The sequence below is a fragment of the Typopeltis vanoorti genome, chromosome 25 (assembly GCF_054136105.1).
Source record: "Typopeltis vanoorti isolate ZY-2024b chromosome 25, IOZ_Tvanoo_1.0, whole genome shotgun sequence".
Classification (NCBI taxonomy): Eukaryota; Metazoa; Arthropoda; class Arachnida; order Uropygi; family Thelyphonidae; genus Typopeltis; species Typopeltis vanoorti.
The window spans coordinates 9,826,399-9,840,977 of record NC_143573.1 but is presented as its reverse complement, the minus strand read 5'-3'; the positions used below and the strand labels follow the sequence as shown (position 1 = coordinate 9,840,977).

Genomic DNA, 14,579 nt, shown 5'->3' with positions numbered 1-14,579 from the left:
GAATGCAGATGGTACTCAAGTATCAGAAGCTACTGAGATTGTTCAATTAATGAGTGCTCACTTTGCTAAGATATATCAACCAGGTGTATGCAACATGGTGCACAGTGCTACTGCTACATTGGATGAAGAGTTAAAGGTTCGTGAAGATGTTGAAGAGCTGTTGCATAACCAGGATAAGAATTTCTCCATAGGGACAGATGGAATATCAGCTCGTTTGCTAAAGGAATGTTCAGCTGAATTGGCTAGGCCTGTCGCATGCTTGTATAACTTGAGTCTCAGTTCAGAAATGATACCACAGAAATGGAAGGAATGTATGATAGTTCCACTGTACAAGGGTGGTGCATAAACTGATGTATCTAACTACTGACTTATCAGTACCTCTGGTGTGGTGGTGAAAGTTTTAAAGAAGTTGGTAAAACTCACATACAGAAATAGGTAGACAGATAAGCTATAATCTGCAAGGAACAGCAGGGATTTACTAAAGAAGGCCATGTTTTAGCAATTTGCTCATATTTCATAACAATGTTACAGCCAAGTTTGATAAAGGAAATGGATACAGCATGATAAATGTTAGATTGTGTTAAGGCATTTGATAGGATACCACGTGAAAGGCTGTCGTATAAACTGGAAAATATGGGATTGGAATAAAAACTCTTGATTTGGATAAGTGGATGGTTGACAGACAGATATAAAAAAGTAATATATGGTGGATGTGAATCTGCAAGGTATAAGAGGATTAGTGGTGTACCTCAGGGTTCAGTCCTTTGGCCATTGTTGTTTCAATCTATAATTAATGACATTAAGAAGAGTCTAACAGGAGATATGCAATTTTTTGCCAATGATGCAAAGATAGGCAGGGCAATAAGTGATGCTACTGATATTCAGCACTTACAAAATGGATCACTGGCTGCATTGTCCCAGTATATAAGAATGGATTTATGCCTCAGGGTCCATTTATATATATACACACACACACACACTAGGGGGCTCCCCCCTGTATAAAAACTAATGAATATAATATAATATTCATTAGTTTATATATATTGAATTAATATATATGAGTTACCTTTGAGCATTCATTTCCTGGACCTTGAATTAAACTGTAATCCTGAGAATCAAAAGAGGGATGATTTTCTACATTACTTCCCTGCTTAGATGACTGGTCCATTCCTAATTAACATTTAGAAGTATATTGAATATAACTGAAATGAATTACATTTTTAGCAGGATTAGAGAATGATAATCCTTAAAATATACAAAATATATCTATATTTTGCAACTTGAAATGCAATACAGTGAATTTCAATCCAACTAAGTGTATTTTGAAACAATACACATGTAGCTAATGAAATCAAGATAATCCATTTCCATGCATAAAGCAACTTCATTCTTCAGAAAATTAATTAAATTGTATTTAATATATCTTTTTTTTATCATTTGATAAGTCCACTTATTTTAATTTTGGTTTATAATTAACATCATGCCAGTGGGCCATTATTAGTGCAAGCTTAGACAAAATGATTCAAACTGATATATATATATATATACGCTGCTTGGAAAGAAGTCAACAAACATCAAAGTGTGAGAAACAAACAGCCACAGTGCCTACCTTAATAAGATGTAGTTCTGCCTTTTGCTGCGATGACTGCAGCAATCCTATGGGACACACTTTCCAAAAGAATACGATAGTGATCAAGTGGAATTTTGGACCATTCTTCCCTAGGCATGTAATGAGATCCTGGACTGGTGTGGGGCAGATGTCCCTTGACCTCACCCAACACCCCAGTTCATCTACAGATGCACTGGCGTGTTGGATAGATGAACTGGGGTGTTGGGTGAGGTCAAGGGACATATTCCCCACACCAGTCCAGGATTGCATGTAAGTTCATCTACAGATATACTGGAGTGTTGGGTGAGGTCAAGGGACATCTGCCCCACACCAGTCTAGGATCTCATCACATGCCTAAGGAAAAATGGTCCAAAATAAATAATAAGGTTGTTATCAGGGCTCTCTGGAGGCGAGTCAAGTGTGGTGACACTTATGTCCACAAATCATGCAATTACAGCAGCCATTGCTTCTTTCAGTAAGACATGTTGCACTGTCTTGCTGAAAGAAACAATGGTCAGTTCCATAGAAATGCCACAAAGTAGAAAGCATTGCATTGTCCAGAATGTTCAGATACCTCTCAACATTCAGCCTTCAGCATCACAAACAGAAGTCTGAGGTGAAACCAGGAAAAACAGGATCATACCATCACACTGCGACCTCCGAATTTCATAGTTGGGGTTATGCATGCTGGTAAGATGTTCACCAAGCATCCACCACACCCATCCATCTACTCATAAGAGGGTGTAGCATGATTCATTGCTCCATAGCACAGCTTTCCAAGCTTCCACGTCCCACTGTACATGCTCTTTGCACCATTGAAGACGATACTGCATATTGGTTCAAGTAATGTGGGGCTTGCATATTGCAGTTTTACCATGGAAACCCATGTTGTGAGCCTCGGTTCTGAATGATTTTGTGCAGATTCGTGTTCCAGTTGATGCCTGGAACTATGCATTCATTGGGTCGGCCAACGAAAGGTGGTTTTTACATATTATCCTTCATAACACCCTATGGTCACATTCAGTAAATGTGGCAGGTTATCAACTGTGGGTTGCACTTGAAGCTGACTCCCTGTTCTTCCATCTCAGTATTGTATCACTGACTGTTGATCTAGAATAGCCAAATTTGCCAACAATTTGCTGACAGACAGGCCTGCAACAGAGCATTCTATCACACTGCCTCGTTTAAACTTCGTCAGGTCCCATCTTGCAGAAATTTCACCCCAACACAGTTGCACTGAGGAGCATCATATTCCTCCATATTTATACCAGCCATAAACACGACTCATTACATGGCACTATGCACCTTGGCCATGTGGATGTCCGTTGACTTCTTTCTAAGCAGGGTATGTATATATAAATTACAGCATGTTACAGATGACAACAAGGACAGTGCACCCAGTCTTAAAACAGGACTGGATTGAATTATTGTGATAATAAATAATGTTATTATACGAGAGTGGTCTGAAAAGTTCTTGGCCTCAAACCATAGATGGCAACACTATCAGCAAGATTTTTTTTTCTAAGTTGATACATCTGTCATAAGCATCCATGTGAAATTGAAAACTCATAAATGTTTATGGGCACTCTTCTCCTTCGTTTTCGACAATTAAGAAATGGGCTGCCAAGTTTAAACATGGTCGTACCAGCCTTGAAGATGATGCATATGAAGGACATCCAAAAAGTGTAACAACACCAGAAATCATTGATCAAGTGCATGATATGGTATTGGATGACCGGCGAGTCAAAGTGTGTGAAATTGCTGGGACTATAGGCATTTCAAAAGAATGTGTAGGATATATTTTGCATGAACAAAAAATGAAAAAGCTTTGCGCAAGATGGGTGCCGCACTTGCTCACAGCAGATTAAAAACGCACTCGCATGAAAATCTCTGAACAGTGCTCTTGGAGTGTAAATTTTAACAAGAATAAAACCGATTTTGTGCATTGATTTATTACTATGGATGAGACTTGGATTCACCATTATACCAGAATCCAAACAGCAGTCAAAACAAAAGCCAGTTGTTCAGCACCAAAGAAAACAAAGTCGGTTCCATCAGTAGGAAAGGTCATGGCATCGGTCTTTTGGGATGCAAAAGGCATTTTGTTTATTAATTCTCTTGAAAAGGGTAAAACAATAACCGGGGAATATTATTCCGATCTTTTAACCAGACTAGACAAAAAAATTCGAGAAAAGACCTGGTTTGCAGAAGAAAAAAAATCATCTTTCATCAGGACAATGTAACTGCCCACAAAGTTTTGGCAAAAAAAATTAAGGGATCTGCACTATGAAGTGTTGGAACATCCACCCTATTCCCCAGATTTGGCTCCTTCTGACCTTTATCTCTTCCCATAAATAAAACTCTTCCTCGCTGGTCGGCATTTTTCTTTGAATCAATCAAGAGTTGATTGCAGCTGTAGAGGAGTATTTTCCAGATCTTTCTGAGAACCACTACAGGGATGGGATAATGGCGCTGGAGCATCGCTGGAATAAATATATTAGTCTTAAGGGAGATTCAAAAAAAAAAAATAAAAAATCAGCTAACGCCCTTTTATTCCCATTTACGGGAGTAGGCGAGGCCCTTTAGCCCTATCTAGTTTTTGGAGACTGAGTGGGCAGTTCAATCTCCACTGGTACCAATCAGAGATAGATGGCCCAAGGCTATCACTAATTAAGCAGTACACAGTAAAGAGAGACAGCTCAAATGTGCCGCCATCTCGTGGTCCCTAACCCTAACACAATATATTTAATGTCTGAAATAATGTGGGTTCTACGGTCGATTTTCTTGAGTTTACGGGACGAAAAACCCGCTTGCCCGTGCCAGAGATCGACTAACTCGGGAACCGGTCGAAAAAAGGCTTAGAAAAATTTCCTCTAGTCGCCGACTAGACTCGAAACCAAGTCTTCCTTCGTCACCGTGATGTGCAAACACCACATCCACTGAGCTACATAGGCTATTATGTTGAAAAATAAAAATAATTTTGAAATTATAAATTCGTTTTTTTCATCGTTAGGCTGAGAACTTTTCAGACCACCCTCGTACGTGAATGTTATCAAAAAAGACTATCTTGGAGAAGAAGTAAAACTGATCCAGAACTGACTAAAGTTACATAGCCACTAATTCATAATGATGAATTAGTCTGTTGGGCAATTATCATTATACTTTGCAGTTTTTATTCCGACAAACGAGCTTTAAGTGGTAGGTTTTTATTATAGTCCGTAAAAAAGTAATGTGCAGAGCTTCAAAATTTCAGGCTGGCTCACCAAGTGAGGCAAATATCTCACTAGTTAGATGCCTGGGTTAGTTAGATGTTAACTCATGAAATGCATGAATATTTTCTTCACATACTGATCAACACACTGATATATAAATAGTTAACTGATCAGTATGTGAAGAAAATATTCATGCATTTCATGAGTGAAACAAGACCATTTATTATTATCGTCTTCTTTTATTATTATTGTAATTAATGACTGTTTCTTGCTAAATTTTTGCTATTAACACCTATATCTTGAATGTATGGAAAAAAAAGAAAACAATTCCTTCTCTGTCCTTATAAACAAATTGAAAACATTCAGTATCTTATAAACTCTCAATAAAATAAACTTAGGTCTATACATATAACTATATTAGTGTGTTTCTGAATTCTAATTGGCTCTGAAACATTGCCAGATAGATGCAACCAGTGAGGTCATATGACATGGCAATAACTTTGAAAAAAATTGAAAAACGTTTAGCTTGGAATCAATAAAAAAAAAAAAAAAAGAAGAAGCATATTTTGTGGAAACAATAACTTCTTTCTCAACTTCCCGAGTTTTAATATCCACTATTAATAATAAAATTCTACATATTCCATCACTGGGTAAGATATAAGCTAATTATTATTATTATTATTATTTTGACAACCTACATGGAGTTAATACACTCATCTTGGGAGGTCCACTCAACCAGCAACATGTCTCTCACTAACATATATATGGTACAGCTAGTTCCCGCAAACACTGGCCAGCATGAATGTGTTAAAAGCATTACATACATCAAATACTTCAGCTTCTCATCCAGCTTGGTCAGTGGAATTGGAAAAGTGGACCCAGTTAGAATAGTTGACAATAAAGTTATCATGGAAGATGACTTCACTGTCAGGAAATTTGGATTGCATGCAATCAGGCTTCAAGTATAAGATGTTAAAGAGATCAAAATGATTTTCAGAATTGGGGGAATGGTAAAGACAGCAGATGAATGAAGAAAGGAGATCTCAAGATATAGAAGATCAAACGGGGAAAATTCAAAATTAGACATCCTCTGGCAAGGAACGTCGGATTGCACAAAAGCACAAGTACCACCTTTGAAGTGCAAGGAATCATAAAGATGTACTTGGGATAGATAAGATAAGCTATAGTTGTTGTGGCAGAGATTTCAGGTTCAGTCGAAAACAGATCAAATTTTGATGTCTGCATATGATAATGCACATGCCCTCAATACTCAACCGTTGCTTCTCCGTGTTGAGAGATCACAGTCATGTTGGTATGGGTACTTGGTCAGAATGTGACGAAAGGCTCCCCAGCAGGCCCTCTTTGCAAAGCCAGAGGGTGGGAGGCCACGTGGAAGGCCAAGGACTCGCTGGATAGATTATATCCAAAACCATGGGTGGACACGTTTGGGAGTCCCACCAGAACACCTGAGCTTGGTGGCGGAGGATCGTGACCATTGGAAGTTCCTCTTGCAGCTGCTGCTCCCACAACCCCCAGTTAGGAAAGGTGGGCCTTGAAGTGAATGAATGAATTTAGATTGGAGTTTATACCATGAATTTTGGTGAAGTGAATGTGGATGAACTTTTTTTTGTAAGAATTTTCGAACTTTTCATTTTTTTTTAGTTTTCACCTTTTACTGCAGTTAAATTAATAAATTAAATAAGAGCAAGGAAATATACAATGAGAGAAGACAGACTCTTAGATGTGTAAAATATTAGAAGAGCAGCCAGTCTCCATGCCATAATGTGGCCTCGACAATACCCCTCCCTCCAGGTATGTCTAGCAGTGAAATTATGTACCAGCTGAATGGGAGGTCTCCTACATTATTATTATTATTATGATTATTATTTCGGGCAACTCCAAGGAGTCGACAGACTCATCGAGGGAGGCCCTAACATCATGTCAAGAACAACTATTCGACATTCACACAGTATCTATCATACCTCGCCTTGAACTCATTCACGGTCATAGCACCCATAACAGACTCTGGCAGCTTATTCCACTCATTCACCACTCTTAAAGTAAAAAACCTAGCTCTAACACCCCTGCTAACCACATTCTTTCCCAGCTTCCATGTATGGCCCCTAGTCCTCCCACAACCAGTCCAATTCTCAAAAATATCTTCTGGATTAATCCTATAGAAACCCTTCAGTAATTTGAATGTCTCAATCATATCACCCCTTTTCTGCCTATCAACCAATTTTTGCAACCCACAAATTTTCAACCTGTTCTCATAAGGTTCATTCCACAGACCTGCTATCATCTTGGTCACTCGTCTCTGGATCCTCTCCACCTCCTCCACATCAAGAAGAAACCCTGGCACCAATATCTGGGCACAGTAGTCTAGATTGGGTCTTATCAAGGCTCGATATAGTGGAACAATAACTTGTTTGTCTCTGCTTGTTAAAGTATTTTTCAGCAACCAAGTGATTTGATGAGCTGATTTAGCCACTTTTGCAACGTGCACCCTAAACTTCAACTCCCTATCCAGAAAAACATTCCAAAATCCCTGGCCTCGTCAATCTCCTGGAGTATGGTTCCACCAATGTGATATACTGCTGCTAATCTTTTCACCCCAAAATGCATGACCTTACACTTTGCCACATTAAATTGACATCCATTCTCCTTAGCTCAGTCCTTCAAACTATCCAAATCATCCTGCAAAATTTGACATCCTGTGCACTCACAACTGCTCTACCCAACTTTGCATCATCAGCAAACAAGTGAACACTTCCTCTCAGATCCTTTCCTATATCATTGATGAACAAATTGAAAAGTAGTGGTCCAAGAACAGAGCCCTGCGGCACACCACTTGTCACAAGCCGTCTTTTGGACTCAACTCCTGAATAAACCACTCTCTAGTATCTCTCCATCAACCACCCTGCTATCCATCTCAATAACCCAATATCCATCCCCAGCTGCTCCAGTTTACTGATTAGAGTTCCATGTGATATCCTGCCAAAGGCCTTGGCAAGGTCCAGTAGAATCACTATAAACCCATTACCCTTATCCAGTTCAGCCGTCACTGTATTATAAAACGTGAGCAAGTTACTGAGGCATGATCTACCCTTCACAAAACCATGGTGTCCCCCATACAGTATCCCATTTTCATCTATCCAATCCTGTATTCTTCTCTTGACTAATTCCTCCAAGATCTTGAACGATTCCTGATATGCTAATCGGCCGGTAATTTAAAACAGCAGTCTTGGAACCTCCTTTATGCAGTGGAACTATTTTCCCCTGTTTCCACCCCCTCGGGACTGACCCGAGACTCAAATTAAACAAAATGGTCAAGGGTACTGACAATTCTTTAGCTGCTTCACGTATGACACGAGCTGGTATACCATCCAATCCCACAGATGTATTGACATTGAGGTTTTGCAATAGACTACTCACCTCCACTTCTTTCACCACAATTCCTGTATAATCTATTGGTTCATTCATTTCTGCAAGTCACCACCTGCAAGATATATTATTGCAAAGTGCTCGCTCAGTAATTCAACTATACAGGATTGGATATCAACTGATTCAGTTACCTCCCTACCATCGGCATTCTTTAAAATCATTCTGACACATACATTTTTTCTTTTACTTGCAACATATCGAAAAAACTGTTTAGGATTCTCTTTAGCCTGCATGGCCAATGTTCTTTCCTAATCCTTTTTTCTTTTCTTACCACACTCATTACCCTTCTGGCCTGTGCTTTATACCGTTCATGTGCCTGTCGGTCACCTTTCTCCTTATATTCCCTCCATAGTTGTTTCTTTTTTTTGCAGCTCAAGCTTAATGGTGTTATTCATCCATTTAACTGCGATTTGATTTATTATTCGGACTCTAGGTATACAGTCGGCTATTGCTTCATGCAAACACTTCTTAACTGCCTCCCATGCACTATCAACGTCTAGCCCTTGTAGTTGTATATGCCATGGCACTGAACCAATCAATCTCCTAAACATGTCATACTTACCAGCCCGATAATTCCACATGTACCCTGTCTTAATTGTAAATTCCACACCTTCAGCCACCTCCCAAGTCAAGACCCTATGATCACTCTCACCAATATGATCGTTACAGCCAAATTCTCAGATGCAATTACCAGGTCAAGCACTCTCTGACCCCTAATATTTTCCATTACATGCTGTCACAGATAGTTATCCCTTAATAACCGCATAAAATCCAATTCCTTCCTCCCATGGGTCCTCTCCTCCTTCCAATCAATGTTACTAGTTGAAATCTCCAATAATAATTACCCTCCTTCCACTCATTTCTTCTATTTGCTTATGCATACTATCTCCACCATCTATTCCATCACCTGGTCTATAGCAACACCCAACTGCATATTTAGTTCTGCTAGTTTCAATCTCACACGAAATAGCCTCAAATGTGCTCTTTTCTCTATCCTGCAGTTCCACTTCTATTCTTCTTGGCTGTCGCTCATCAGCTATCATCAATAACAATCTTCCCCCCATTGTATTCTCCCTGTCACTCCTGAACACCTCACATTCAATCCCACTAGCTATATCATCTTCTGTCAGCCATGTTTCACTAATGTCAATAACCTGTGGTCTGGAAGTGCCAAAGGCCAAAAATGCTTCCTTCTTGTTCCAAATACTTCTGGCATTTGTATACATGAATTTGTATACATGAAGCGAAGCAGATTTGTCCCATCCCTATTTTGATGCCTTATACCAACTATACCTTTCTGATTTGTGGTCTTTCCTACTCGCTTGGGCATATTACACACATTCACATACTCAACTGTCTCCCTAAAATCTGCATATCTACTTCCTCCCCGCCTTAATAACTCCAGTTTCCCTGATTCTGCACATTTACTTCCACTACATTCGACAAAACCTTTTCAAGTCTCTGTATACCAAATCCATTCAAACGTAAACCATCCATTTTATATAAATCCTTTCGCCCATCGAACTCATTCCACACATCCACAAATTCTACACCACTCATCAAACATAATTCACGCATAAAGCCATTAGCAATTATGGCCCTCCTTCTATACTCTTCACTGTCATACCGTGGCAACAGACTCACTAACCTAAATTTCTCACTCTTCTCTTTTGCTACCTCAAGCAATTCCTTCACATCCTCACTCATAGCCTTTTTATTTCCTTTCAAATCATTTGTACCTGCCAACACTATCAAATCTTTCACCCGCTGTTTTTGCATTCTAATTGATTCGCTTACATTCTTAACGTTCGCACTGGGTTGGTACAATTTTGTTAAACTCTCAACTAACCCACCTCTTACTAAGGAATCTCCATACAACACATGCTCTTCCATTTTGTTTATACTCACTATCATACCCTTATTTTTTCTATCATGCTTTTATTACATGCATTACTATCAGGTTCAGTTCTGTACACTATCTAGCAACCAGCCTACAATACTGTTTTACTGCTCTACCCCTCGAAGTTGGGGAGGTTCTGGATCTTTACATTATGTTTGACATGCCGTTGAGAAGTATTACTCACACTAACCACAATGTGCTGAATCTTGAAAAGAGTTGAGATCAGCAGCACTCAAGTTTGTGTCATCATCATCATCATCTTACATCCTTTACCTTCTACTCTTTACAATTGGTTTGCCAGTTTCCTTTCTAGTCATTTACAATATGGTTGACAGCTTACTCACCTCAGATTTTTCTCACCAATGCAGAAGTACCACAGAGCTCTGTACTTTCATCCACTCTCTTCCTCCTGTACATAAATGACCTCAAATCCTATCCATAACTGTAATAATGATGATAACAGTATGCTTCATTGTTTAAACAAACCCTGTAGTGCACAATCATATAGAGATTCGAGATCTTCCATAACAACTGATTTAAACTCTAATCTTGCTGTAAACTTCATTGCTACCAGAACAGTCCAGTCTTCCTACAAGAAAGACATCATTTTCCTTCTCTCTTCTCCTTACTCTTGATAACACTCAGATCTCTAAACAGGATCAGATTTCTCTTCTTGGACTGACACTTCTAGCCTCTCCTGGCACAAACACATCTCAGACATTGCTTCTTCTGCCTCCAAAAAACTTCATGTACTTTTCTGTTAAAAACATATGTACAACTATTAACACTGTATAATCCCAAATCCTCCAAACCATGGAATACCACTCACATATTATGGATGAAGCATCTCCCCACCACCACCAAGAATGCTTAGTGCTATTCAGAATCACTCTAATCACTCTCATTCTCTCATAACAACCATTAATAGAAATATAACATCTTCATTCTTGCTTGTCTATAATGACAAAAGAATATGTGCTCCTAAGTCAGACACATACTTTCACACTGTTAATAAGTTGGGAAAGACTGTCCATATCTTCAAGTAGAAAAACATCACAGTTACATATAATTCTTTTCTTCCTTCCATGAGTAACACATATTAAACTTGACTTGAATTAATGTTCAAGTGCTGAATTCTTTTATAATCTTTTAATTTGCAGCCATCTACTTTGACCAGACAGCTGAATTAATTAAAAATAAATTCTAATTATTAATTTTTATGGCTATTTTGCCTATTTTTCTTTAGGAGTCAATGACATCTTTTATGATGTCATTGGCTTTTTACTCAATTTTTTGGGCATTACTGATGTTTTAAAGATACAGATATATGAAGAATATAAGGAAGGAATAATTTTGGATATACCTTTGTAGGATGTTCCTAGTTGTCATCTTATTGAGTGGCATCTGGTGTATGGTGATATTACTGAAGTATTACTGAAAGGAAGAGGATGGGGGTTGGAAATGTGGAGATAGGGAGATGTGGGAGAATTGCAGGTAAGACACAAGGTATATGAAATTTAACCCAGAGTTTTAAGGGTGGGCAGTGAATTCTTTGAAAAGAAGGTGAAAGATAGAATTTTTTTGGGGAAAGGAGAAGGATAGAATATGATGAAACAAGATTAGGGGTGAGAGCCATTTCGGCTGTGTATCATCTTTGGAGCTCATAGGAAAAGTGGAGGTCGGAATCATGATCAGTCGGATCATAACCTAATTTTATGTTTTGGAACTTCCAACTCTCAGAGATTATGTAGGGGTGGTGGATGTTTATTGAGTTTTTGTCATATTTTATGGCTATTGTTTCTGATATTCTAAGCATCTACTATTATGACTTTGTCGATTTGTGGAATATGCTTCTGCTGAAGAGCACAGACTGCTATTTTTGTTTTTCCTGTATTTTGTATTGTTTTTCTTTTGTTTATTGCATTTCTTATTGCTTAGATGTTCTGGAATTGGTATGCTGCAGTCATGAAAGTGTTCCTGTAGTCTTGCCATTAAAGATCTGATCATGGTAGGTGATGTCACAGTCTTGTCAGGAAGGAAATTTGCATACCATATTGTGGTGTTCTAGTATTTTTTTGTATGTGTGAGATTTGGTAGCAATTGGCAGCACTTTTAAAAGTGCTGCCAATTTTTGGTTCTTGGTGAACACTAATTTATAGTCAGTGTGCTTAAAAATGTATTTGTAGACTTTGTATGTGTTCTGGATGTATGGCAGTTTAATGATATTTTGTGTTAGGAAGTTTGTTTTGGTTATTGGATTGTTTTGATGGGTTTTCACAGTTTTATTGGTGTAATTTCTTAGCTGTGTTGGGTAATTTCAAGTTTTAAAAATCTCTGTTAATTTCTTTATTTCTATGTTGAGATAGTTGGAAGTTTATTTTGCACTTGGTTAGACTATAATAAATTTAGTTTAATCCTTTATCCAAGTAAAACTTCCAACATCTTTCTCTAAACTCAGAGTAATTTAATAATAAGGTGGTACACAGGTCAGCAACTCGTATAGGTAAATATGACCTCTCCATTGCTTCTGCCTTAGTATCACCACTCTGGGTCTGCCTCTCACTGACGAGACCTCAATAAAGGTCGAAACTGGTCTGGGTAGTGGCCCTTCCCTTAATGCATAGCAGTATACATATCCACAAGGAGATGTGCTTTGCATTATGGGAGATACTGAGACAAGGAGTGATGAGAGCTTGGTCCACCTTTGCTACGAGTTGCCAAGGGATGTACCACCTTACCTTAGTCCTGAAGATATTTTCAGGTGCAAACTTTGTTTGCTTACTTGGATAAAGGATTAAACTAAATTTATTATAATGTTGAGATAGTTATGTGTAGTCGAGAACTTGTATGTGCTAATAAATTGTGCTAGAATGATTGTTTTTTTTGATAGAATAAGGATGATGTGAGTTAAAGTGGAGGTAATTTCCGAGATGTCTGAGTTTGTGGAATATTTGTGTATATTTGTTGTTTGTTCTAATTAATGTCAGGTTTAGGAAATTTATGGATTTTTCATGCTCTCTTTCTATAGTGAACTTAAGTCTGTTGCTGAAGTCGTTAAGGGACGAAGTGATGCATGTTAGTTCTCCAATGCATAGAATATCGTTATACCATTATATTATATCATTTAAAACATCATATTCCAAATAACAACTCAGAACAAACAATTTTCTTCAGAGATCCATTACAGTTACTTCACTAGAACCGCACTTTTAATTGTGGATTCCTTAAATATAAGAAAACTTCTGTAATGCCATTTTGAGTGAATGCTGAAAATTTCACCATTACATACTGCAGTTAATAAATACCTACTGATTAGGATACATCAGAAAAAAATGGATTTTCTTCTTGATCCTAAATACATCATGGATAATGAAAACTTTATTTAAAGGTAACTCCCTGACAAAAGGTTGTATTTTCACATAATATACATTATTTTTACAAAACTAATAACTATATCCATACAAATCGTAAAAAAAGAAAATAATGTATTAATTCAATAACAGAATATTTATAAAATTTATAGTACCATTATTTTTCATAATAAAATCATGAATCTTTGTGATTAATTTCTTTCTCACATTTAAACATTTATTTATATGACCATATAAGAAACCACACATCATTACAAAAATCATATTCTTTCATATTTTAACATTTTTCTTTAGAGAAATTTACACTGCAACTATCTCCAAAATGTTCCTGCAAATAGATCTAAGAACATTTGATAATTATAGGAAAGCTTTCTTTTTAACTATTATGATGGCATTAACGGCTGCTGTGACTACTACTGCTAACTCATGCACTAAGACACCACCCAATCTACTCAGTAATCTGTCGATGCTAATAGTCTTTCAAACTTAACTTCAGTAACTAGTCAATATCATGTTGTACATTCATTCAAATCTATATAAAACAGCATACAACTTTCAAAGTTTATACAAACATTGAAGCATGAAACTAAACCTTCATATTTACCACGTTTACTTTGACCAGACAATACAAGATCTTGAAGTTTTTTATATTTACTGATTGCTGCTTTCATCTCTTCAATTTTCTTTTCCTGAAAAGGATATTTTAAAAAAAAAAAAATGCAATTATAATAAAATGATAAACTGAAATTCAATCAGTTTCCTGAAAGAGTAAACACCTGATGGAAAAGAGAAATAATTACCTACACATATAAAAATTAAATTAAAATTTTCGTCATTTCTTTCACAATTACTGAAGGCACAAATATTTCCAGTTGCATTTTGAACCTAAATCCTAATCTGAAATTTACTTTGATCAATTAATTTGATTCTGTGATGTCCTTCTAACCAATCTTTATCCAGCTGCCTAACCTTTTGAACGAAGCTTAATATTATTATTAATATTATTATTCAAACCTCCATGGAGTCAAAAGACTCATCGTGGG

The 14,579-nt window shown here is 37.4% G+C and overlaps 1 protein-coding gene across 4 annotated transcripts in view; it reads right to left on the bottom strand.

The window, feature by feature from the left end:
- The window catches only part of LOC150092525 (liprin-beta-1-like), a 494,640-nt gene that overhangs the window by 206,887 nt on the left and 273,174 nt on the right, over positions 1 to 14,579 (bottom strand). For all 4 annotated transcript variants that reach the window (XM_090414366.1, XM_090414364.1, XM_090414365.1 and 1 more), the window contains 2 exons: positions 14,141 to 14,225; positions 1,067 to 1,170 (listed from right to left, as the gene is read on the bottom strand). In XM_090414366.1, coding sequence (XP_090270492.1) covers positions 1,067 to 1,170; positions 14,141 to 14,225 — 189 coding nt within the window. The remainder of the gene's footprint in view (positions 1 to 1,066; positions 1,171 to 14,140; positions 14,226 to 14,579) is intronic.